The 27,471-nt window shown below is 42.2% G+C and overlaps 1 protein-coding gene across 1 annotated transcript in view; it reads right to left on the bottom strand.

The window, feature by feature from the left end:
• ltn1 (listerin E3 ubiquitin protein ligase 1) overlaps positions 1–27,471 on the bottom strand; it is a 145,640-nt gene that overhangs the window by 43,586 nt on the left and 74,583 nt on the right. The window contains exons 15-20 of the mRNA XM_086006213.1: positions 27,166–27,319; positions 26,170–26,371; positions 23,833–23,989; positions 15,701–15,808; positions 14,185–14,327; positions 5,214–5,349 (exon numbers count right to left, since the gene is read on the bottom strand). Coding sequence (XP_085862339.1) covers positions 5,214–5,349; positions 14,185–14,327; positions 15,701–15,808; positions 23,833–23,989; positions 26,170–26,371; positions 27,166–27,319 — 900 coding nt within the window. The remainder of the gene's footprint in view (positions 1–5,213; positions 5,350–14,184; positions 14,328–15,700; positions 15,809–23,832; positions 23,990–26,169; positions 26,372–27,165; positions 27,320–27,471) is intronic.

Here is a 27,471-nt window from a genome sequence, read left to right as displayed (position 1 = left end):
AGATCTAAGCCATAGAGTCAAAGTTCCTCCATATAACATTTTAAAATGATTAGATCATAGTTTCCATCCAAATAGCAGGAAGCGTAGACTCCCTGTGATATACGTCATTCGTAGTAGAAAGGCTGACAATCAAACTTTTTTTTTTACATGGCATTTTCTAAATTAAAAAAATTTCCATTATTCCTTACGCTATTCCCTAGCCTCGAGGGCAGGGTGAAAACCAGCTGCAAAACCTCGATCAATGCTGTTCATTAACCAAGAGACAAGAAATGCATGAGAACTACTTGGGTTGAATAACCATCCAGTTTTCAATCCGCTATGTAAAGGAGCACTTTGTTTCTGCTTTATACCTCCCTCAATGTTAGGTTAAAGGAGGGGAGAAAAATCATTTAAAAATAGAACAAAACACAGCAAAAAATTAAAAAAGGAGGAAGTTAACATTTTAAAATCTTCAGTTGAAAGCTCGGAGATCTACTGTGATGGTAAATAAATAGGTACAATATCAAGGCCAAACAAACATTCAGATTTTTGTTCATTTCTATTGGATTTCTCCTTAGCCCACTCCATGCATACATTGTTCACAAACAGCTCTATTCAGGTTCACCAGGCCGGCTTTTCTTTTATACTTTCTATTGACAATCGCAGATTTCATGGTTCTAAAAAGATGTTCATTTTCTGAACTTTGCGCGTGCATGAATGCCTACTCTGGATCTTGGCAAATGTGGCTCTTTTGGGTTGTTAATCGTGCTCTATTTTTCATCCATGTTTATAAGTTACTGGAGAATTTGCTTTCTGTGAATTATAGTAATCTCATCTCTGGATCAGCGGGTTGTGGACATAATCTAGGCTGTTGGAGGTGCCACCATTTGGATGAGAAACTCAGTTTTCTCAAGTGGACATTAAAGATCCCAAGGCACTATTTGAGAAGGAGTAAGAAAGAAGAAAGACTTGTATTTATATAGCGCCTTTCACAACCACCGGACATCCCAAAGTGCTTTACAGCGAATTAAGTACTTTTTGAAGTGTAGTTACTGCTGTAATGTAGGAAACGTGGCAGCCAAACTGCACGCAGCAAGCTCCCAAAAACAGCAATGTGATAATGACCAGCTAATTTGTTTTAGTGATGTTGATTCAGGGATAAAAATTGGCCAGGACACCAGGAATAACTCCCCCGCTCTTCTTTGAAATAAGTCCACTCGAGAGAGCAGACTGGGCCTCTGTTTAACGTCGCATCCAAAAGATGGCACCTCCGACAATGTAGCACTCCCTCAGTACTACACTTGAGTGTCAGCCTAGACTTTTGTGCTCAAGTCCCTGTGGTGGGACTTGAACCCACAACCTTTTGACTCAGGGCTGAGGGTGCTACCAGCTGAGCCACGGCGGAGTAGGGAGTTCTCTGGGTGTCCCCAACATTCCTCAACGAAACTCATCACAAACGAAAACCCAAATTAATTAGTCAGTTCATTCCCAGTTATAGGATATTGGTGGCACAGAAAGAAAGACTTGCATTTATATAGCACCTTTCATGACCTCAGGAGATCCCAAAGTGCTTTACAACCAATTAAGTACTTTTGAAGTGGAGTCACTGCTGCAATGTAGAAAGCTGCTGTATTTGCCAACATGACAGTCACTGTACATCAACAGCAATCTAATATATGAAGCACTTTGACGTGATGAAATTATATAAAGTTCCATCAGGAGATTAAATGGGGCAGATTTTACATGGTCTATAATGAGCAGATTTAATTTTCCTCCTTCCATGCTTTCATATATTCTTATCATTAAAATTATTGCTGTGTTGTGGACTAATAGGAAAATTATAGTTCAACATCAAGCTATCCGTGCCATTATTAGGCTCTATAGCTTTCTAACCATAATTTTTTTAAATATTCGTTTATGGGATGTGGGCGTCACTGGCAAGGCCAACATTTATTGCCCATCCCTAGTTGCCCTTGAGAAGGTGGTGGTGAGCCGCCTTCTTGAACCGCTGCAGTCCTTGTGGTGAAGGTGCTCCCACAGTGCTGTTAGGGAGGGAGTTCCAGGATTTTGCCCCAGCGACGATGACAGATCGGCGATATAGTTCTAAGTCAGGATGGTGTGTAACTTGGAGGGGAACTTGGAGGAGGTGGAGCTCCCATGCACCTGCTGCCCATGTCCTTCTAGGTGGAAGAGATCGCGGGTTTGGGAGGTGCTGCCAAAGAAGCCTTGGCAAGTTGCTGCAGTGCATCTTGTGGATGGTACACACTGCAGCCACGGTACGCCAGTGGTGGAGGGAGTGAATGTTTAAGGTGGTGGATGGGGTGCCAATCAAGCGGACTGCTGTGTCCTGGATGGTGTCGAGCTTCTTGAGTGTTGTTGGAGCTGCACTCACCCAGGCAAGTGGAGAGTATTCCATCACACTCCTTCCTTGTGCCTTGTAGATGGTGGAAAGGCTTTGGGGAGTCAGGAGGTGAGACACTCGCCGCAGAATACCCAGCCTCCGACCTGCTCTTGTTGCCACAGTATTTATGTGGCTGGTCCAGTTAAGTTTCTGGTCAATGGTGACCCCCAGGATGTTGATGGTGGGGGATTTGGCGATGGTAATGTCATTGAATGTCAAGGGGCGGTGGTTAGACTCTCGCTTGTTGGAGATAGTCATTGCCTGGCACTTCTGTGGCATGAATGTTACTTATCAGCCAAGGCCTGAATGTCATCCAGGTCTTGTTGCATGCGGGCATGGACTGCTTCATTATATGAGGATGCTCTATAGGGATGGATATCAGTGATCAGGAGTCGCACTACACTGTTGGTAAACGTGAAACCCTGCCTAGAATTCAATTTTTAACCAGGAAAATATAATGTCCACTACGCGATCAGTATCTGTGGAGTACAAGATGACTCAATTTTCCCAGCTTGACACTGAAATACGTTTCATCTATTTTATGTGGGGTTCCTCACTAAATGCTAAATATTCCCTGAACATACTAACATCCTAGTTAGTTCAATTCAGCATCTGTAGAGTTCCTTCACTATTAATTACTTCATTATTAAAGAAGAATAATAAATCCGTATACATGAAACACATTGCTTTTATAAGAACATAAGATAAGATTTAGACCATACAGCCCCTCGAGCCTGCTCCGCCATTCAATACCATGGCTGATCTTCAACCTCAACTCCACTTTCCCACCCAATCTCCATATCCCTTGATTCCCCATGAGTCCAAAAATCTATCTATTTCTGCCTTGAATATACTCAATGATTCAGCATCCATGGCCCTTTGGGGTAAAGAATTCAAAAAATTCACAATCTTCTGAGTAAAGAAATTCCTCCTCATCTCAGTCCTAAATGGCCAACCCCTTATCCTGAGATTATGCCCCCTAGTTCTAGGCTCTCCAGCCAGGGAAGACAGCCTCTCAGCATCAACCTGCCAATCCCCCTCAGAATCTCATATGTTTCAATGAGATCACCTCTCATTCTTCTAAATTCCAGAGAGTACAGGCCCAATCTACTCAATTTCTCCTCAGGACAACCCTCTCATCCCAGGAATCAATGTAGTGAATCTTCATTGCACCACCTCCAAGGCAAGTATATCCTTAATAACAACAGAAAATGCTGGAAAAACTCAGCAGGTCAGGCAACATCCGTGGAGAGAAATTTGAGTTGACGTTTCGGGTTGGACCATCCTTCCTCAGATAAGGAAACCAAGGGGGAAAAATTCAGTTGGTTGTGCCTCTCAACTTAAGAGGGCGCTAACGGGACACAAGCCAACTAGCGCCTGGGCGCGGCACTGCCTGTGCCTCCCGCAAAATTCAGCAGGAGGTTAGTGGTGGCGCTAACTGGTAGCGCCCTACGGCGCTGGCGATGACATCATTGGCGAACACAGCACCCCGCTCACGATCTTTGGGAGCGCCCCCTGACTTACCGCCGGACGCTATGTCCGACAGGGTCAGGGGGGCGTACCTTCGGCCGGGGAGGCGCAATTTAAAGGCGAGGTGCGGGGCGGCCATTTTTGTTGCTGGCCGCCTGCCAGTACCTGCCTGTGCTCCTGTCCCAGACCTCCTGAAATGCCCCCCCCCCCCCACGGAGTGCTGGCTGCGCTCCAAGAGCCTGGCACTTCTCTTGAGTGCCGGGCTCTTTTGCCTGCACTCCCGATACCCAGGGGCCCAGCTGGGCCCCAGGTCGCGCTGCACAAGGCCCCTCCCCTTTAAGAAGGGGAGGAAGGCCTGCAATACCGCGGCGCGATGTGCCACAGCGTGTGCCGCAGCAGCACATAACGCCGCAATATTGACTCGCAGCGCCCCAAGAGGGATGCAGGGCGCTTCCCCCTTGGGGCGCAACCACTCAAGTTCCAGCGCGGGGGCGCTAATTTTTCAGGGGTGCAAAAAGTAGCGCCCCGACGAAGTTAGCACCCCAATTGGGGCGCTACTCAATTTTTAGTCCCAAAACTGTGCACAGTACTCCATGTGTGGTCTCACTAGAGCCCTGTATAACTGTAGCAAGACTTCCTTACTCTTGTACTCCAACCCTTTAGCAATAAAAGCCAACATGCCATTTGCCTTCCTAATTGCTTGCTGTACCTGCATGCTAACTCTCTGTTTTTCCTGTATGAGGACACCTAAATCTCTCTGAACACCAACATTTAATAGATTCTCACCATTTAAAAAATATTCTGTTTTTCTATTCTTCCTACCAAAGTGAATAACCTCACATTTCCCCATATTATACTCCATTTACCACCTTATTGCCCACTCACTTAACCTGTCTATAACCCTTTGCAGGCTCTTTGAGTCTTCCTCACAGTTTACTTTCCCATCTAGCTTTGTATCATCAGTAAACTTGGATACATTACATTCGGTCCCTTCACCTAAGTCAGTAATATAAATTTTAAACTGATCCTTGCGGCACCCCACTGGTTACAGCCTGCCAGCCTGAAAATGACTCATTTATCCCTACTCTCTGTTTTCTCTCCATTAACCAATCCTCTATCCATGCTAATATATTCCCCCCAACCCCATGAGCCCTTATCTTGCGTAATAACCTTATATGTAACACCTTATCGAATGCCTTTTGGAAATCCAAATATACTACATCTACTGGCTCCCCTTTATCTACCCTGCTAGATACATCCTCAAAAAACTCTAATAGCTCTAAGTTATATATACAGGTAGTATATTTTTATCTTTAACCAAAAATAAAATGGAAAAAAATATGAGCGTAGAAAATTAGCTTACCAGTCAAACAAAAATATATCTTCTTCATAATTTCTCCATTCCGTAATTGTATTTAACACATCTATAAAAAACTGATCATACACATTGGTTCCATTCTGTAGGCAGCTATTAATAATGACAAGGCTTCCAAATCCTCCTGTCAATTCAATATAAGCAGGATACATTTTATACACATGATTATTAAGTTATACTGTATGTACATATTCATAACCAAATAAAATATACAATCATTTAAAAATCACTGAAGAAAACTGAGCACAAAGCTAAAATTAAAAATCAAGCAGCTGAAAGTGTTTTGTTTTACAGATGGCAGTCTTACACTTTTTTGGAGTATAAAACTCCTGGAATGTTCAGAACCGGGAGAAATATGGATAATACTGATATTATGGAAATGTTTTGCAATCATTAAACAAAATACATAGCACATAATGAGATTATAGATTTACAGGGCATTGTAAGAGAGGCCCCCAGAATAATTTAAAAAGATCGCAGCAGAGCCGGCAATAAACCAAACGTTGGGGGGGGGGGGGGGGGGGGGGACAAAATCTGAAAATATGATGTCATAGTCAATGCAGAGGGAGGAGTGGCGGAGCCTGAGGAATTTAAGCTAAGTTTTTAATTTATTATCCACACTCTAATTTTAAATATAAAACCAATCTATCAACTTTAAATAAATAGTTAAAGAAGTTAATACATAATCAGAGTAATTAATTACTAATTAATTTAAATCCATTTACTAAACATAATAATCTAGTGATTCTATTAGTTCTAGAAATAAATGACTGCTAACAATAATTTAAAAAAATAAAGATTAGAAATGGGAGTACAGGCAGTGTGCTGGGACTGCAGCATGTGGGAATTTGTGGACAGTGAGATGACCACACCTGTAGGAAATGTCTCTACCTTGAGTCTAGCTCAGAGCTGTTGAGCTAAAGTGGGAGTTAGAGAAACTACGACATGTAAGGGATGGGTGGAATATGTGGCTAGTTTACTCCAGAGTACAGTCACACCTGAGAGTAAAGCACAGGTGCAGGAATGGGTGTGTGCGACTGTCAGTCAGCAGGGTAGGGGGAACTTAGGGGAGGCAGAGAAGGAGGTACCGCAGACACTGGTCCTATCTAGCAGGTACGATGTACTTGCTAGATAGTACTTGCACTCCTGGCTGGTCTCCCACATTCCACCCTACGTAAACTTGAGGTCATCCAAAACTCGGCTGCCCGTGTCCTAACTCGCACCAAATCTCGTTCACCAATTACCTCTGTGCTTACTGACCTACATTGGCTCCCGGTTAAGCAGCGCCTTGATTTCAAAATTCTCATCCTTGTTTTCAAATCCCTCCATGGCCTCGCCCCTCCCTATCTCTGTAATCTCCTTCAGCCCCACAATCCCCCCCGAGATATCTGCGCTCCTCTAATTCTGCCCTCTTGAGCATCCCCAATTATAATCGCTCAACCTTTGGTGGCAGTGCCTTCTGTTGCCAAGGCCCTAAGCTCTGGAATTCCCTGCCTAAACCTGGCCACCTCGCTACCTCTCTTTCCTCCTTTAAGGCGCTATATAAATACAAGTTGTAGTTGCTACCGGTAAGAATGAGGAAGGCTGCAGGTAGGATGGTCAGAATAATTAGGGGAACAGATAGCATCTTCTGCAGTTGCGAATGTGAGTCTAGGAGGGTGTGTTGCCTATTTGGTGCCAGGGTAAAGGATATCTCGAAACATCTGGTGAGGAGCTTGGAATGGGAGGGGGAAGATACAATTATCATGGTCCATGTCAGAACCAATGACAATGGAAAGAAAAGAGAGGAAGTCCTGCTAAGGGAATATCAGAAGCTATGATTTAAATTAAAAAGCAGGACTAATTACTACCAGAGCCACATGCTAATTGGCATAGGGATAGACCGATCAGAAAGGTGAATGCATGGCTGAAAGAGTGGTGTGGGATGGAGGAGTTCCATTTCATGGGACACTGGCACCAGTACTGGTACAGGAAGGAGCTGCACTGCTGGGACAGCATCTACCTGAACCAGAATGGGACCAAGGTCCTAGCAGAAAGGATAAATAGGAATGTAGATAAGACTTTTAACCAGTGAGACAGGGGAGGGATCCGATAGAAATACCAGTAGCCAAAAGATAAAAGAAATGGGAGAGGAAAGGTCAGGCCAAGGCAAGGAATCAGAGTAACATAAATGGTCAGGGAACAGATAGAATTATAGAACGCAAGTACAAAATAACTTAAAAATAAAGCGAGAGGAGCAAATAATAAAAACAAATTAAATTGCCTGCACAGCATCCAGAACAAATCGGGGTAACTGGAAGCAATAAAATGTAGCGAGGCACCAGATTATAGTAGGGATAACTGAAACATGGCTGCATAAAGAACAGTTAAATATTACAGGATATAACGTATTTAGAAAGGAATGGGAAGGTAGAAGGGGGAAGGGTAGCTGTACTAATTAGAGACAACAGAATGGTAGTAGAAAAAAAGGACATCACTAACATTAAGATAGAAACAGAATCCATATGGATTGAAATAAAGGATAAGAAGGGATCAATCATGCTAACAGGGGTATAACTACAGACTACCTAATAGTGGAGAGAGAAATATGTAGGCAACTGTATGAAATGAGTAAATGACGTAGAAAAATAATCGTGGGAGATTTCAACTATCCCCAAATAAACTGGCGAGAAGAGGTAGTGAAAGAGGAAAAGGGAATGGAGTTTTTACAGTGTGTACAGGACTCCATTCTTACTCAGTACATTAGAAGCCCAACAAGAGAGGAATCACTGCTGGATCTAGTAATAGAAAATGAACCAGAGCAGATAAGAGAAGTAAGTGTTCAGGATCATCTGGGCAATAGCGATCACAACATAATAATGTTTAAGATAATGATTGAGAGAGACACAAGTAAGATAAGGACCAAAGTAACAGATTGCAAAAAAGCTAGTTACGAGAGGAAGAAGATGGAACTCGGGAAGGTAAACTTGAAAAAATATTGACAAACAGCAGTGGGAAATATTTAAAAAGGTGATCAATAGAGTTCAGAGAAATATATTCTGCTAAAAAAACAAGAACAAACTAGCCAATAATAAAACACCATGGATGAATAAAGAGATAAGCGTAAAATTGAAACTGAAGAAAAAGGCATACACTAAGTACATAGACAATAAAGGAAAGGATGACAAAAGGGAATATGAAGAGACTAGGAAAGTAAACAAAAACAACTAGGAAGGCAAAGAGGAATTATGAAATGAAATTATCAAAGAATATAAAAAGAAACAGTAAAGTATGCTATAGGCAAATAAATAACAAAAGAAAAATTAAGATAAGGATAGGGCCAGTAAGGGATGTACAAGATAAATTCACAGCTAATGACAGTGAAATGGCAGAAATATTGAATAACTACTTTGCCTCAGTATTTACCAGGGAGACTAACAAGGAGGACATAACATTAGAAGAGATCAAGAAAGACTGAGACATTTAAGATGGGAAGGAAGGAGATAATTGATAAACTAGATAAACTGAAAGAGGATAAAAATCCTGGTCCGGATGGATTGCATCTGCACATACTAAAAGAAGCTAGGGAAGAGATAGCAGCGGCACTATTATATATACCTAAATATATATCTATATATTGAATAGCAAAGGGAATCGTGCCAGAAGACTGGCAGAGAGTTAATGTTACTCCTATATTTAGAAATAGAGATAGAACAAATCTTTGAATATTTTTAAGGCAGAGGTAGATAGATTCTTGGTAAGCAAGGGGGTGAAAGGTTATCGGGGGTAGGCGGGAATGTGGAGTAATCAGATCAGCCATGATCTTATTGAATGGCGGAGCAGGCTCGAAGGGCCGAGTGGCCTACTCCTGCTCCTAATTCGTATGTAAATCTAGGGAACTATAGACCAGTTAGCTTAACGCTGATGGTAGAAAAGATATTGGAATCTTTACTCACAGATATAATAGAAAAACCTCTAAAAAGGAAGAATATTATAAAGAATAGTCAGCACGAATTTCAAAAGGGAAACTCATGCTTGACCAACCTTATTGAATTCTTTGAAGAAATAACAGAAAGAGTAGACAAAGGTAATGTAGTGGATGTAGTACACATGGACTTTCAAAAGGCTTTTGATAAGGTACCACATGATGGGCTCATGACTAAGATCAGAACATGTGGAGCCAGGGGACAAGTAACATAATGGATAGCAAGCTGGCTACAAAACAGAAAGCAGAGAGTAGGGGTTAAATGTAGTTACTCAGACTGGCAGGTGATGGGAAGTGGTTTTCCACAGGATCGGTGCCGGGACCACCGTTGTTCACTAATTACAGAAATGATTTGGACTCGGAAATAGGAAGTATATCAACATTTGTGAACAACGCCAAATTGGGAAGTATAGTTAATACTGTGGAAGACTGGGGCAAAATACAAGATGTTAACAAACTTGCAGAATGGGCGTGTAAATGGCAAATCAATTTCAATATAGATTAGTGCGAGGCTGTGCATTTTAGTAGGAGGAATAAGGAGGTCACCTAATCCTTGGAAAATAAGAGTCTAAATGAGGTAGAGGCGCAAAGAGTTCTAGGGGTACAGATTCACAAATCATTAAAAGTAGCAACACAGGTTAACAAAGCCATAAAATTGCAAACAAAGTTCATTTCTAGAGGAATAGAATTCAAGAGCAATAGAATTCAAGAGCAGAGAGGTTATGTTAAACGTGTATAGAACCTTGGTTAGAGTACCATGCACAGTTCTGGTCTCCATATTACAAAAAGGATATAGAAGCACTGAAGAAAGTACAAAAAATATTTACAAGGATACCAGCAGAAATATAAGGGTACAACTATCAGGAAAGACCAAACAAGCTAGGACTCTTCTCTAGAGCAGAGAAGACAGAGGGGTGACTTGATAGAGATCTTTAAAATTATGAAGGGTTTGATAGGGTAACGTAGAGAAGATGTTTCCACTTGTGGGGGAGACCAGAACTATAGGATATAAATAGAAGACAGTCACTAAGAAATCCAATAAGGAATTCAGGAGAAACTTCTTCACCCAGAGAGTGGTGAGAATGTGAAACATACTACCACATGGAGTAGTTGAGGCGACTAGCACAGATTAATTTAAGAGGAAGCTAGATAAGTACACAAAGGAGAAAGGAATGGAGGATGTGGTGAAATGGTGAGATGAAGTAAGGTGGAACGAGGCTCGCATGGATTATAAACATCAGCATAGACCAGATGGGCCGAATGGCCTGCTTGTATGTCATTTCCTCGCAAACTTTTTTCATACAACACCTGGCACTGGAAAGGTCAAAAGATTACTTGGTTTTTTTTCTGGACTGTGATTTTTGAAGGATACCTATTCCATCAGCAACTTATCTAGTGAACCTAACATTAATTTAATGCATTTTATATCTCTCTGTAGAAATTTCTTTGGCAAGCACTGATTTATTGACAAACTGCTCTCTGTTGCTCAATACTGTAATCTAATCCTGTGATATTAGGCAGTGCCGCTAACAAAGTCTGCTTGTATCAGACGCTCTAGGAAAAGCCCCGGTTAAATCAGGTTCTGTTTCCGATTTTCACATTTGCCCTTTTCAGCAGGGGTCGCTGGATAGCAAACAGGGATGGAGTCAGGGCTCATTTCCCACATTTTACTCAGGGGCACTGAGGTCAAATGTAGTGTCCCTACAATCTCCCCAGCTAAGATGAGACAACTCAGCACAGACCAGGATGAAAGCCTCAGACTTATCGAACTGTATGGCTCAATTATATCTCGTCTTTGCCAACTAAGTCATGGGGGAAGCCCGAGATAGAGCATTTCTTGGTCTTATTCATTTTAGTTTCTCATAAATATAGCCTAATTTGTCACCTGGTTGTACTGATCATATAGTTTCACTGGCCAATATTTTGATCTGTGCACTACAGAAGTATGCAGGTGCCAACATATCTGGCTCAGCCATGGCTCAGTTTGTAGCACTCGCGCCTGAGTCAGAAGGTTGTGGGTTCACGGTGGCATAGTGGTTAGCACTGTTGCCTCACAGCGCCAGGGACCCGGGTTCAAATCCGGCCTCGGGTGACTGTGTGGAGTTTGCACATTCTCCCCGTGTTTGCGTGGGTTTTCTCCGGGTGCTCCGGTTTCCTCCCACAGTCCAAAGATGTGCGGGTTAGGTTGATTGGCCATGATAAAAATTGGCCCTTAGTGTTAGGGGGGATTAAATGCGTGGGGTTACAGCTTGAGTGGGATGGCTGTCGGTGTAGGGACCGGGTGCTGGGGTTTGGATGATCAGCCATGATCTCGTTAAATGGCGGAGCAGGCTCGAAGGGCTGAATGGCCTACTCCTGCTCCTAGTTTCTATGTTTCAAGTCCCACTCCAGAGATTTGAGAACAAAAATCTAGGCTGACACTCCAGTGCAGTGCTGAGGGAGTGCTGCACTGTCAGGAGGTGCCTTCTTTCGCCTCGCTCAGGCCGACGTCAAAGATCCCATGGCACTATTTCGAAGAAGAGCAAGGGAGTGATCCCCAGTGTTCTGGCCAATATTATCCCTCAATCAACATAACAAAAACATCGGGTCATTATCACATTGCTGTTTGTGAGAGCTTGCTGTGTGCAATTGGCTGCTAGCACGGTGGCATAGTGGTTAGCACTGTTGCCTCACAGCGCCAGGGACCCGGGTTCGAATCTGGCCTCGGGTGACTGTCTGTGTGGAGTTTGCACATTCTCCCCGTGTTTGCGTGGGTTTCCTCCGGGTGCTCCGGTTTCCTCCCACAGTCCAAAGATGTGCGGGTTAGGTTGATTGGCTATGATAAATTGACCCTTAGTGTTAGGGGGATTAAATACGTGGGGTTACGGGGATAGAGTGGGATTTGTGTTGGTGTAGGGGTTACGGGGATCGGGTGGGATGTGTGTCGGTGCAGGCTCGATGGGCCGAAATGGCCTCTATCTGCACTGTGGGGTTTCTGTGATTCTGTGATTACTCCATTGGCTGTAAAGCACTTTTGGACATCTGTTAAATTTCAGTGTGATGCCAGAAGGTGGTACTCTAATAGGAATTTCAATGTTCATTTTATTATTTGTCCGTGATGACCTCCTCTCAACCATCATGTGGTGCTGTATTATCTTTTCTCCCATAACTAACTTAAAATGCTTTCTGAAAAAAAAATCCTGTCTTTTTTTGAAATAGCTGGAATGTCCAATGTATAAATTGGTTAAAATAAAATAAAATAATCCAAACAATTGTATATTCCACAATAACTAGATTCAATTGATCTATTCTGTTCTCTTCTTCTGTCTTATAATGCCATCATTAAAGTTGTTACCTGAAGGTCCCAACCTCTCCCAAAAAGCCTGGGATTGGACGTGATATTTTTGTCCCGAGCTGTGACTCAGTTAGCTGAATTTGGATTGTGCAGTCTGAGCATGTGCAGTGTACCTAACTTCCCAGGATGCACTAACAGCAGTCAGTTGAACTGGTGGAATACTTTTCTTTAGATTCTGTACAGCTGTTTCTCATAAGTATTTGAAGAAATGTTAGAGGCCTAATTTCAAAAGCTTTATTCAAGTACAGTTTACACGGAGTAATTTTTTAAACATGGGGTTTGTGTGTGAGTGAGACACAAACACAGGAACGGTGTTTAACCTCATCATAATTTTAATTCCATTTTTAAAGCTGAATTTTGAAAGCAAACAAAGTTTCACTGAGGGAAAAGTATAGAGGGGAGAGGAAGGGTGCAGGAAATCAATTGAGGGCGAGGGCCATCGTATCTCTCGCCATTTGCACGTGTAAGTGGGAGCAAGTGGCTGTGAGGGGGGGAAATGGTTGGATGGTTAAGGGTGAGGAGAGCAACAACAGCGTGAGGGAGGGGAGGATACAGGGGTTGAGCAGGTAGTTCAAAGGGGAAGAAGGATGCAAAAGGAAAGAAAAAAAGAAAAGGCAGTGAAGCGGAAAGAGAAGCCAAGAAAGATAGAGAGTAGCAGAAGAGAAAGACACAGAGTTAGGTAGAGAAGGGAAAGAGACTGAAGCAGAAGAGGAGAATTAAAAGGATAAACAGTGACAAAATTGCGACAATGGGAAGCAAGTTTTGTGGCCAGAGAACATGAGCTAGATCGAAGTCTTTTAATTATATGTATGTATTTATTGTTAATAGAGAGGGAATATTACAGTAAGAACCCCTTTTAAAAAAGCAATTGAAAATTAGCATCAATCTAGATATCTGATTTTATTTCTCTACCATTAATGTGTTTTTTTTATATAACCGAGTTTAGATGACATAGGGGAATACCTTGGATGAGTTACTGAGTTTATCAGTGCAATGAAACTGAACTTTACACAAATGAAGCAGGACAATTGAAAATAGCAATTCAAGTTAATTGAAATCCTTATCAGAAATCAAAAAATTTCCAAGCCAGTACCATAATAATATTGAAAACTTCAAACCAATAACTTGTTTAATTTTGAAAAAGGATCCTAATGGTGAAATTCTTTCTTTAAAGAAAGAAAAAAATCTTGCATTTATATACTGCAGCACCTTTTACAACCTCAGACATTTCAAAGAGCACACAGCAAGGTCTCACAAATTCAATTAAACAAATGACCGCAAGGTGTCTCAAATTCAATTAAATAAATGACCAGATAATCTGTTTTCAGTGATATTGGTTGTGGGCTAAATGTTCACCAGGACACTGGAAGAAATCCCCCGTTTGTCTTTGAATAACGCCATGGGATCTTTTACATCCATCTGAAAAGGCAGATGGGCCCCGGTTTAATGTCTCATCCGAAAGATGTCACCTTCAACAGCACAGCACTTCCTCAGAACTGCACTGAAGTGTCAACCAAGATTATGCGCTCAATTCCCTGGAGTGTGGCTTGAAGCCACAAACTTCTGTCTCAGAGGAGAAACTGCTACCACTGAAGCAAGACTAAGACTTTTCTTTAAAAAAGGATATTGTGATATTAAAACAAATATGGCAAAGCACTGACCATCTATACTGGTAATATCGGCACCCTTGCTTGTAGAAAGTTTTGTTGCACACTGCGCCACAAGAAGATCTTTATCTTCCTGGAGAAGAGATGGAACAATACTCTGAATGGTGTGCAGGCTTGCCTCAGTCACAGGGAAAAATCTGGAAACATAAATTCAAATTGTTTAACAAGGACTGAAGAATACAATTGTCAGCAGGTACCCACAGCACCACCTACATTAGAGAAGGCCATTGTAGGTCTCTCAGGTAGGTAAGCAAAAGTGCAACCCCAGATTGGAGACCAAGGTCGGGGTTCATCTCCCAGCACCAGTGTTCCAACAGGACAGCATTTCTGGCTGCACCTCCATCACTGCTATAACCCTGACCCAGTTTCCCAAGTTGGGGTTCATCCTACATACACAGTGGGCTCCTGGCCAGGAAGGAGTCCACTTACTCCCCGGCCACAAAGTCATAGCAGTGCTGAGCGGGACCAGAAGCACTCCAAAGATTGGAACAATGACATCCTCTAAGTGGGTTCCAGAATAGAGGGAGAAGAGGCCAGTACAAGGCACTCTCCCTCCATTGGGAACCCCGATGTGTTACTAATGCTTCCTGGGGCCTACTACCACCAACTTCCCCATGCTAGCTCCAGGAAGTGGCATAAGCAGAAACTTCACTGGGAACCTGGGCCTTGCCAACGTCCCACCACATTTGCATGCAGCGGGAGGGGAAGGAGCAGCCAGCACAATTCCTGGCAGACGGGAAATCCCAGTTGGGGCAGTGAGGCAATAGCCGACCTCCACGCTCAAATTTTCCTTCATTCTTCATCAAGATCTCACCCAGGTCAGACAGGAATACGGAAGAGAATCCTGGCCCAAGTGTGGAGAGCTCAAACAGAAGTAAGTAAAATCAATAGCAATACATTAGTGCGACAATAATAGCACATTGGAAATAGGCTCAACAGGAAAGAGGTTACTGGAACTAGGTGTTACAATTACAAGAAATGCTGCATGTGCAAGACTTTTATTATAGGTAGGGAAATATTATAATATAAAGGAAAGCTTTGAGAGTGTCTTTGTTAGAAAAGAATAGCAATCTTTTTTAAAAAGTCATTTCGAATCTACGACAAACCTCCCCAGCAATAGAAAACAACTAACCGTTCTCAGGAGTGACGATGTGCTAGGTGCAATTAGCTCCTAAGTGACCTTAGGATGCTATAATAATTAGACCTAATGGCCTTAAAGGGACAGGTCCCTTAAAAGTGAATATGTTATTACACAGTATAATGCTCAGGTTCTTAAAAACAGTATATCCTCCGACTAACCGTAAGCAACACCATGGAAGGTCCATTTGCGTTCGGTGAAATATAGAGTATTGAATCCATATGGTTTCTTTCAGGTAAATAAGGCAATACACCTCAACCCTCAAGATGACAGTGTGCTAATTTCAGCATTAACAATTAAAGTAGGGACACATTCAATGTGACTTTAAACAATAACTGAACTAAAGCTTCTTGAATAAGGTCAAATCCTTACCTCTCCACTGTAATGTACAGTTGTTTTAGGTCACAACCACCATCCACCTTGGTTTGGGCGATAAACTGAGAAGTAGTTAAAGCCCAGAGTAATCCACTCTCTAATGATCTATTTAAAAGAATTTTAAAACAATTAATGCAAGCCTTTATAGATTTTTGTGAGGTAAGAGTATCAAGAGATATGGAGCAAAGGCAGATAAATGAAACTGAGGTAACTGAATGGTGGAACGGGCTCGAGGGGCTGAATGGCTTACTCCTGTTTCTTTACAAAAAAATTAAGAGAATTTCCTTCCTAAAATGTACAACTTCAACTTTCTCTATTGATCAAATATATTTGAGGGATAAAGTGTGCCTGGCATGAGGTAATTTATTAGTAAATGGGGATTACTAAGGTTTTTATGCTGATTCCACTGATTTCACTCAGTATCATTATAGGTGTTGTTACTTCTCCTTACAAAATCAATATTCTTTAGTTGCAGCTATTGGGACTTAAGTGTTACATTTCCTCCTTTCCACCAGAGATTCATTTTTGAGCATCTCATCAATGTTAACACATAAAAACTATTTTTATTTTAAACAGAAATATGTTATTTGTGTAAAAGTAGCAACTGCCCCGATTTTATATTCTGTTTCCTGTTTTGTGACTGAATAATGGTCAACACAACCATTGGAGCTCATTAGGAATACATTTTAACAACATAACCCAGCTCACTGTTTTGAGTAATCTATTATTAAAGGAGAATTCGGGCATGGGGAGAGGAAAGAGGTGCTTTATACTGAAAGTGCCTGTTCCCTTATGTCCCTCTGTTTCCATTGTCTCCAGGCACCATGTAAACAATAATCATGTACTGAGCAGTATCTTTGCAGATCAATCAGACATTGAGATATTGGATATGTGCAGTTGATACTATTGCTGGATTCAGTTAAGCAGTGTCTCAAAAAAAATGTTTAGGATCTTTTTCATTGGTACATGCTGATCAAGAGCCAAGATTCACATTATATATCCATTATTACTGGCCGACAGCATAGCAAAACGAGACAGCCGTTTATTACAGAATTATTGTTCACATTACACCAAGTATTTCCCCCTACAGTAATGTTACTTTTTAATAATGACATACAGAAATTACAGTACATCACCAGAGCTCAAAATACTTTGACAACACCTTCCAGTCCCTCACCCTCTATGACTGAGAAGGACATGGGAACACCATCACCTCCAGGTTCCCTTGTAAGTCACACTCCATCCCGATTTGGGCTGTACCTTGTATTGATTTGTATGTGGGTTCAATGACGACACATTCATGAAAGAGATGTCTTTTTATCTAAAGTATGTTCAACTCAGTTAACAGCATTACAGGAGACACCATCTTCGAGATCCATCTAAAACGAAACTAAAACTAAACTGCTTGTCTCTCACATGCCCTCTGCTGGTCAGGCATAAATAATCAATCAGGCAAATATGCTGGTAAGGCATCATAATCAAACAGGCAAATACCATCACTATTTGCTGATATCATTACATCTCCCTTTCTTAAAACAAAAGTATTTTACTTTTATTTAACAACATGTTTTCTTTGTATTACTCTGCATTTTAACTGTAACACTTAATGAACTTACATTATCATTATCATGATCAAGGTTTTTTAACCTTGTTTTGTGTGTTCACATGAAATATGTAAATACCTAGAACTTGAAGAAAGAATAAGATAACATTACTTCCTTCTATAACAAGAGTCCTTAAATTTGCTCAATGAGTCTCTCAGGAGGCTTCACGTGTCTTGAGGATTTTCTGATTGATTGTCCTTGAATCTGAGTTGTTGCCTCAGATGATGATTTCTCAGCTGTGTGATTAGGTTGTTCAACAGTATCAGTCTTTTAACCTGCTGTGGCTGGTCCCATGAGAAGATCCCGACGATTTCTTCGCAGAACAGCACCCTCATCTGTCTGAATGGTGTATGATCTTGGTTGGACTTCACTCAGGACAGTTCCCTTCTGAGTCCATATGTTTGTTTTGTCTTTGAACCTTACTTGGTCACCAGTGTGGAGTTCAGGTAGGTTTTGTGTTCCTCTGTCATAGTAGTACTTTTGCTTTTCTTTCTGTTGTTCTTTGAACTTCCTCACTTTCTCCCCCTCTTTTGTTTTCAGGAGGTTCTCCGGGATGGGTAGGTTTGACCTCAGCAGACGTCCCATAAGGAGTTGGGCTGGTGACATACCACACTCGAGCGGCGTTGTGCGGTATACAAGCATGCTCTGGTAGAAGTCAGTTCCACCGTCTTTTGCCTTGTACATCAGTCTTTTCACTGTCTGGACCGATTTTTCCACTAGTCCATTGGACTGTGGAAAGTGAGGACTTGACGTTGTGTGGACAAAGTCCCACTCTTTGGCAAAGTGTCGGAAACTTGCATTGTAAAACTGGGGTCCGTTGTCTGTGAAGACCTCGTTTGCCACGCCATGTCTGGAGAATATGGCTTTCATACATCTTATCACAGCATCTGCAGTGGTGGTGTACAGTCTACAAACCTCTGGATACAGGGAGTAATAGTCTGTGACTACAAGATAGTCCTTCCCTTGACATACGAATAGGTCACCGCCTACCTTCTGGTAAGGTCTGTCTGGTGCTGGGTGTGGCTTTAGTGGTTCTACCGGATTGCTTGCTCGATATTTCAGGCATATTGTGCAGTTTGACACCTCATTTGTCACATCTTGGTTGATTCGTGGCCAGTACATCACCTCTCGTGCTCTTTTCTTACACTTTTCGATTCCCAGATGTCCTCCATGGATCCTTTTTAGCATCTCTTTTCTCAGACTCTTTGGGATAACTATTTTACTTCCTTTGTAGATGATGTCTTCGACCAGTGATAGTTCCGCCCTGCAGTTCCAGTACTCTGCCATGTCAGGTGAGCCATCCATCCAAGGTGCTTTTCCTCAGTCGTCTCATTGTTTCATCTTTGTTTGTCTCAGTCTTTATGAGCTCCATTTTAGCATCTGCTATGGGCAGTGCACTTGTGATCATGTCCACGTAGGCGTTCACTTTTTCATCCATTTTGGTGTTTGCGGGCTCTCTTGGGTCAACAGCTCTGGACAACGTGTCTGCTGTATACATCAGCTTACCCGGTGTGTATGCAACATTCAGTGTATAGCGTTGTAGCCTGATCATCATTCTTTGTATTCTAAGCGGACAGCTATTTAGTGGCTTTTGGAACAATGCAATCAAGGGCTTATGGTCAGTCTCTACACTGATTGCTTGTCCTACCACAAACTGGTGAAATCTTTCACAGGCGTATGTGATGCTGAGCAGCTCCTTTTCTATTTGAGCATATCGCGTCTCCGCGTCCGTCATTGAGCGCGATGCATATGCAATAGGTTGCCAGTAGTCATATTTTTGCATAAGAACAGCACCGAGCCCACTCTGTGATGCATCTGATGATATCTTGATGGGTCTCGCTGGGTCATAAAACCTCAGAACTGGTTCCTCTGTGAGCAGTTTCTTTAGATCGCGCCATGACTTCTCATGCTCATGATTCCATTCCCATTCTATGTTCTTTTCAGTTAGTCTTCTCAGTGGCGCCATTTTTTCCTGAGAGGTTGGATATGAATTTACCCATGTAGTTGATCATTCCATTAAACCTCTGCACGTCCTTTTTGCATTGTGGCTTTGGCATATTCTCAATGGCGGACACCTTTCTGGGATCTGGTCTGATGCCCTCACCGCTAAGGATATCTCCCACGAATGTCAGTTCTGTCACCCCGAGCTGGCATTTCTCTCTATTCAGCTTCAGGTTTGTTTTCCTTGTTGCTTCCAGCACTTTTTTCAGTCTCTCGTCATGCTCAGTTCTCGTGGTTCCCCATACTATGATGTCATCCATTGATGTATCAACTCCCTCCAGGTGCTCATAGATCATATGGATAGTTTTGTGATACACTTCAGGAGCGGAGGCAATGCCAAATGGTAACCTTAGGAATCTGTATCTGCCAAATGGACTGTTGAACGTGCACAGTCTTGAACTTGCCTCGTCCAATTTCATCTGCCAAAATCCTGATGATGCATCTAACTTGCTGAAATACTTTGCATTTGCAAACTGTGACATGATTTCCTCACGTGTAGGAAGCTTGAAGTGCTCTCTCTTTATTGCTCTGTTTAGATCTCTTGGATCCAGGCAAATTCTGAGCTTTCCATTCTTTTTGTCCACAACAACGAGGGAACTCACCCACTCAGTTGGCTCATCTATCTTCTGAATCACGTTCAGGCTTTCCATCCTGTCCAACTCTGCCTTCATTTGCTTTTGAAGAGCAAACGGAACTTTTCTGCATGGATGTATGACCGTTGGCATATTTTTATCTACTCTGATCGTGTGTTCTCCTGGAAGGCAGCCTCGGCCCTGAAATAGGTCGTTGTACTCTTTCATGAGTTCATCATACACTGTCTCTCCTTCGCTTTCCACAACGAGGACTCTCTTTACCAGGTTCAGTCTCTCACAGGCTTTTAAACCTAGTATGGCCTGCACATCCTTTGGCACCACGATTAATGCTAGCGTGTGCTCTCTGTCCTTGTGTGTCGCTTTGACAATGCATCTTCCTTTCACTGGTATATCAGTACCTGAGTATCCTGTCACTTTCACTTTGATTCCATGTATCTTTGGTCTGGGTCTAATTTTCTTAAAATCAGTCTCTGATATCACATTAACTTGTGCTCCAGTATCCAATTTAAATGGAATGTGTATGTCATTCACTTTTAGTGTCAACATCCAGTCTCTTTTTTTCTTTTTTGTTTTCAGACACAACATCCACATAGAACTCCTCTATCTCGCTTTCATCTACTGCATGGACCTTGCTTTGTTGCGCTTGGTTCTTGCAGCAACGGGCATAATGGTTGTTTTTGTTGCAACTATTGCATGTTTTACCATATGCTGGACACTTTTTTGGTGTATGCTGTGTACCGCATCGACTACATGACTTTCGATTGTCCCTTTCATTTTTGTTCGCTGGCCACGCCTCTTTTTTCACATTGGCGCTTTTTGTTAAACGGTTTGTGTCCGTTCTTTCTCACTGCATTCACGTTGCAGCTATTGTCACTGAACAGCTCCTTTGCCTGCGACTTCACAGTCTCTGTAGCCCTACACAGTGCTATGGCTTTTCCCAGGTCTAGATCTTGCTCTCTTAGCAGTCTTTCCCTTAGAGCATTATCTGGAATACCACACACCAGTCTGTCTTTTATCAGCGAGTCTGTCAGTCCTCCAAATTCACATGTTTTGCTTCGGTTTCTCAGTTCAGTCACATACTGATCAATAGTCTCTCCCGTTTTCTGTACACGTGAAAAATCTGTGCCTCTCAAACGTCACGTTACGTTTAGGTATGCAGTAGGCCTCAAACTGTTCCATTATTTTATCCAGCTTCATTTTGTCTTCATCAGTAGCGAATGTGAAGTTATTATACACCTCCAGCGCTTCATCACCCACGACATGTAAGAACACTGACGCTTTCATTTTATCACTTTTCTCGTCAGCTCCGATTGCCACTAAATACAACTCCAAATGTTGTTTGAACCTCCTCCAATTTTCAGCCACATTACCTGTCAACTGAAGCTTCGCCGGTGGGTGTAATCCTACCATTTTTCACTTCGTTAGCTATTCTCCAAATGTAAGTAACGATGTTCTCTTTTGGCTTGCTAATATGTGGAGAGCTGATTTCGCTGGATAGCTTGCTTGCCACTATCTCGTCGAGTTGCTAACTTCAGATTTTTCCTCTTCATCTCTTTCAATCACTTCTGACATCATGTATTGATTTGTATGTGGGTTCAATGACGACACATTCATGAAAGAGATGTCTTTTTATCTAAAGTATGTTCAACTCAGTTAACAGCATTACAGGAGACACCATCTTAGAGATCCATCTAAAACGAAACTAAAACTAAACTGCTTGTCTCTCACATGCCCTCTGCTGGTCAGGCATAAATAATCAATCAGGCAAATATGCTGGTAAGGCATCATAATCAAACAGGCAAATACCATCACTATTTGCTGATATCATTACATACCTCTATTGTCAATGGGTCAAAATCCTGGAATTCCCTGCCTAGCACCACTGTCGCAGCACCATCACCACAAGGACAGCAGCAGTTCAAGGAGAAGGCCCACCATCACCTTCTCGGGATGGGTAGCTTTGCAAAAGTTACACACAGCCAAAGAACAAATGAAAAAAAATCTCCACGAGAACCATAAAAGACTAAGGGGCTAAAATTCCAATGAACCCACAGCTGCCCAAAGTGAAGACCACTGACTGTGTCCCAAGTTGCAGTTACAGGGTCATTAACATGGTTGGAGTGGGTGCATTGTGCCTGTAAGGGGGCAACAGCAGCACCCATCCCAAAATGGCGGAGTGGCTCTTTGGTGCTCTGTTGCAGCACCGCCCCATCTCTGCAACTCCAAAGCAGCTATCAGGCTATCCTTTCAAAGTAATTGATCCTCTCCAATATCTGCTGCCTCTAGCATTCTGGGGCCTTTAATATACCCATAATGTAACCCACACCTGCTCTCAGCAGGCGCAGGTTATGTTGGGTCTATCAACAGGCATATTGGGTAGAAAATCCTTGGCTGGTCAGATTACTCCCCCAGCCATATCCCGTTAACATGGTGGGGGAGGGCGTCAATCGATTCACTTACAGCCCTCCCGACCGGTCACCTCTCCATGGGGCAGAATCCAGTGGAACTGGGCCCCATTCCATTTTCTGCCCCCACCTTCCAGGAAGTCTTCAGGAAAATCTGGGCCATTGCGTCATGTGTCAAAAACACATAGGGCGGGATTTTCATTGGGCCGTGGAGGCGGGATTGGAGGTGTGTGGAGGGTTAAAATCGCGAAATCGGGGGGGGGGGGGGGGGGCACGAACCCATTCCGTCCCCAACCCGCCTCCATGCCAGTTTCAAAGGAGGCGGATACCCAACCTGTGCTGGGAGCCGCCTCCCCGAGACGGGAAGGGGATTAGTGCCAATTAACTGCCTGTTAACAGGTAGTTAACAGGCAGTTTTTGGTCTAATCCCTATTTTTATTCCTGAAGTGTGGGATTCCCGACGGCTCCAAACCACGCCAAGTTAGCAAGGTGGACCGTCGGGCTGAAGGGCTTGGAGGGTTCAAGATGTCCGGTGTTTAGGGTGCATGAGTGCAGAGGTAAGTGTGCTTGGTGTGTGTAAAGTGTTTAAAGAGGTTTTACTTACCTTTACAGCCTTCCTTCCTTCAGGTCTCGGGAGTCCCTCATCTCACCGGCACAGAAAGCAGAATGGCCGCGAGCTGTCAAAGTCTGCAGCATTCAGCTTTCTGTTCTGGAGAGATCTCTAAATCAGCCTGAGAGGAAGGAATTAACTTAGAGTACAGATTGTCAGTGTTTGACAGCTTCAAACAGCTGTCAAATGCTGATATTTCATCTGTCAAAAGCTCTTGACAGATGAAATGTCAATCTGTGACATCACCTGTTGCCGGGTGGCTCTTAATTGGCCTGCTGAGCTCGCTGGGTGGGCTCAACAAGGTCAGTCAAGTGAAAATCGAGTGGGTTGGCCACAACTCGATGGAGGCGGGACTACAACCCCGAAAGTTGTAGTCCCGCCTCCTACACGCCTCCAGTATCAAAATCCAGCCCTATATAGTCTTGGTCTCTGCCTACTTGTACCTTACCATAGTGAATATGTTCTGCCCTACAATCTCACTGCTTCGTCCCGACAATCTCACTTCTTTTTCACACTAGGATTAGTTCCCCCTTAAACAACATTCAAAACAATCCAACAAAATACTAAAAGATGGGAATACTGTAGAATGCTTGCAAATTAAAACTTTTAAATCTGAAATAATCATTTAACGTTGTGTAAGTACAGTATTGAATTTTGAGACTGACAAAATCTACAAATGACAACAAGGAGCCTGGACAGAAAAAACGGCATTTCTGTAAAGTGTATGCGTGTAGTAGTTGCATATGTGTTTTACCTTGCCTGGTAATGGAGTTATTTTAGCAGTGAATAAATTTCCCCCTTCCAAGTTTACATGCATGAAATTGTGACTTAATTATTGGATTTCATAGTACAATGCAATAAATTGTTTTATACAAGTTACTATATACATGTTCAGTCACAGAATCAGTTTGATTACCTGCTAAAGAGAGTTTCACACAATGCGCTACAGGCTTTCCTCAGTCTCTCGTGTGTAATATCAAATTGAAGTAGCAGCTCATGGTATTTAGAAACAGTCGGACAAAAATCTTTCATTTCTTCACACCACTGCAGGGAGTACAACATCTCTGCAGCAACTAGCAAAATCAAAAACAAAATGCGAGAGTTTCCATAACGCCTCAGTATATGAAATAAAACACTCAGACATTCATTTAAATGCAACATTTTACGACATTGTAATAATGCTGCCACATTTTTAGAACAGTAAACCAAGTCAGATCGGCTTCACTAATGTAAAAGTGCAAGCTAAATAATCTATTTTATCTGTGATCTCCAACATGAAATATATAGAAAAACTTCAAAATGAGATTCATGCCACATACTTATCTATCAATAGTACATCTACTAACGCTCCAAATATACTTTTACACCAAATCATTTCTAATACAGTGAATGGAAATGAACATTCACATTCTTCCCACCCCACCTGACAGGGATGTATCAGTCAATGATATCAGATAATGATGATGGGAGGGATTGATGACTAAATTGGATGAGGAAATTGAGCAACAAAGGTCTCATGAAGAGTCTTGTATCAGTACCTTGAAAATAAATGCAGCCAGTAAAATAAGGTCATTTATTTAGATAAATAAGAGCATTTAGATAGTGTGTGGCAGATGTTGGACACATTTGTGATGGGAAGGTTGTTGGCCGGTGGCCTGCAAAGTCCCACAGAAAGCAGTATTAATTCTTAAAATCTATTATGATGACCATTGGGAAATCAACAGAACAGGCTCAACACCTGAGGCATGGTACGCCAGAGATATCAGGACTCTGCTTTACCAAACCGCGAACTTGTTTATTTTTCAAGCCTCATCTGCAAAAAACACCGTTACAGAACTCAATGTGTGCTCATATGATTAAAATGGATGTGGCACTATTTACGTGATTCTCTTACTCATAGATACAGCAGGAGACTCATGGAAGCAGCCAGAATTAAAAAATCATAAATCAACAACAACAACCACTTGTATTTATATAGCGCCTTTAACGTAGTAAAACTTCCCAAGTCGCTTCACAGGAGTATTAAAAGACAAAACATTTGACACCGAGCCACATAAGGAGAAATTAGGGCAGGTGACCAAAAGTTTGGTCAAAGAGGTAGGTTTTAAGGAGAGTCTAAAAGGAGGAAAGAGAGGTAGCGAGGCGGAGAGGTTTAGGCAGGGAATTCCAGAGCTTAGGGCCTAGGCAACAGAAGGCACGGCCACCAATGGTTGAGCGATTATAATCAGGGATGCTCAGGAGGGCCGAATTGGAGGAGCGCAGATATCTCGGGGGGTTGTGGGGCTGAAGGAGATTACAGAGATAGGGAGGGGCGAGGCCATGGAGGGATTTGAAAACAAGGATAAGAATTTTGAACTCGAGGCATTGCTTAACCGGGAGCCAATGTAGGTCAGTGAGCACAGGGATGATGGGTGAACAGGGCTTGGTGCAAACAGATGCTTGTCTGTAAAATAATGTACAATCATTAAGCAAAAGACCATTCATTTTAAAATCAGTACGCTAAAGATAATCTTAAAACATTAGAAAATCTTTTCAAAGACGTAAATGAACTGAAATAATCTGCTTTTTTTTTTAAAAGGCAATTAACGTCCTGGGTGACTGATCAGCCTTTTTTCTGCTAACTGCTGTATCATTAGCTAGAACTGCTAAGAGTTGGATGACTCATTTCTTCCAACATGGCAAGTAGATTTTATATCCTGTGAAGTGGTTATGTTACTATGTCAACTATTGCGAACAAAGATCCTAGACCCTGTAAAGCAGTTATTTTATGAACATTAGCCGTCACTGTGAGAACCAAAGTTGCGGTGGTAACCTCAGCCACCTGACACATCTGGTGAGAAGCAATGGGGAAAAAGAGAGACTAAGTTCACTGGATTGCCAATAATCCAAAGAAATGTAGGAACCCATCAATGTAAATTTATTCAGCAAATAGCCGAAGCCATGAAGACCGGGAGGTTGCAGATTGGCTCTCAGTCTGTGCTGAGTTAGTGGATCTAGATTGTGTTAGGTGTACTGCACTTAGTCCCAATATCTCTGGGTTACGGAGGTGCAAAGATCTTCCAAAGTCCTTGCCCCTGGAAGTGCAACTCTATGAATGTCAGGTGAGGCCAAGCTGTGTTCGGTCTTAACCTTCTGGGCTACAATCCATTCCACGCATATTTAAGTGCATTTTAATTAATACATATTTAAAACTGTCATTAATTATCGAATGGCATAACACCATTTATTTATTTTCACTCCCATACAAACTTACTTTGTGATGTAGACATGACCGGATGAATTTCTTCCTGTTCACTCAAGACATTGGCTTCTAGTATCTGCAGCAGCATTTGGCTTAATAACGCTGTTGTACACAAATGATTTGGTATCTTGCCAGAGGAGTAAATATCAGTGCCAGCACACACGGTATCCCTGTTCAGACTTATCTGTTCCTTCAGCAACACTTTACTCAGCCACTGTAAATAAACCACACGTTAAAGCTTGAAAGCTATTTATCATTAAACTTTTAGGTGTCAAGAAATACACTTTATTTTTAATTATACATTAGAACTTCCAGAGTCATGTTAGGTCACAGTAGGGGCACCAGGGAATTTTTCATTCTTGAAGACAGTGGCTGAAGCTACATTTTCAATTAATAAAATTGCAAACTAAATCTAAATCATTACATTAACGTATTATCCGTTCTTGCCATGGAAGGAGTGCAGCGAAGATTCACCAGGCTGATACCTGGGATGGCAGGAATGACGTATGAGGAGAGATTGTGTCGATTGGGCTTATACTCACTGGAGTTTAGAAGATTGAGAGGGGATCTCATCGAAACCTATAAAATTCTGTCAGGCCTGGACAGACTAGATGCAGGAAGGATGTTTCTGATGGCTGGGGAGTCCAGAACCAGGGGTCATAGTCTAAGGATAAGGGGGAAGCCATTTAGGACTGAAATGAGGAGGAATTTCTTCACCCAGAGAGTGGTGAACCTGTGGAATTCTCTGCCACAGAGGGCAGTGGAGGCCAGTTCATTAAATATATTCAAGAAGGAGTTGGATATATTTCTTAAGGCTAAAGGGATCAAGGGATATGGGAAGAAGGCAGGGACAGGGTACTGAATTTGGATGATCAGCCATGATCTCATTGAATGGCAGAGCAGGCTCAAAGGGCCGAATGGCCTACTCCTATCCTATCTTCTAAAAAGAGAGCATATGTTTATCAAATTAGTGTAAGTTTACATTTTGCACTGGACATTATATTTTACCTGTGAAGTAAGTTTCTGCCTCAGATTTTCCCATTCAGAGTTGTTTGGAACCATGCATTGAACTAATACTAGGAGATGACTAAGAGGCTGAGGTTGAGCTGCTTTCAGAAGATTATCAAGCAAAGTATAAATGCAGGAAAGAAGCACCTGGAGGCTTTACAGGAGAAAAATATTAAGTTAATGTACATCAACTGCAAACAATTCTTAAAGAATTACGTGAACATCAATAAAGCGAGCTTTTGCGAAAATATGACTAAAATAATTCCAGAAAGAACGCCACTGTTTGCTAATCTTTTAATTCAGGTG

Source organism: Somniosus microcephalus, chromosome 14 (genome assembly GCF_052327205.1).
Source record: "Somniosus microcephalus isolate GS21.2 chromosome 14, FLI_Smic_1.0, whole genome shotgun sequence".
In the NCBI taxonomy this organism is placed as follows: domain Eukaryota; kingdom Metazoa; phylum Chordata; class Chondrichthyes; order Squaliformes; family Somniosidae; genus Somniosus; species Somniosus microcephalus.
This window is presented reverse-complemented; position numbering and strand designations above follow the sequence as displayed.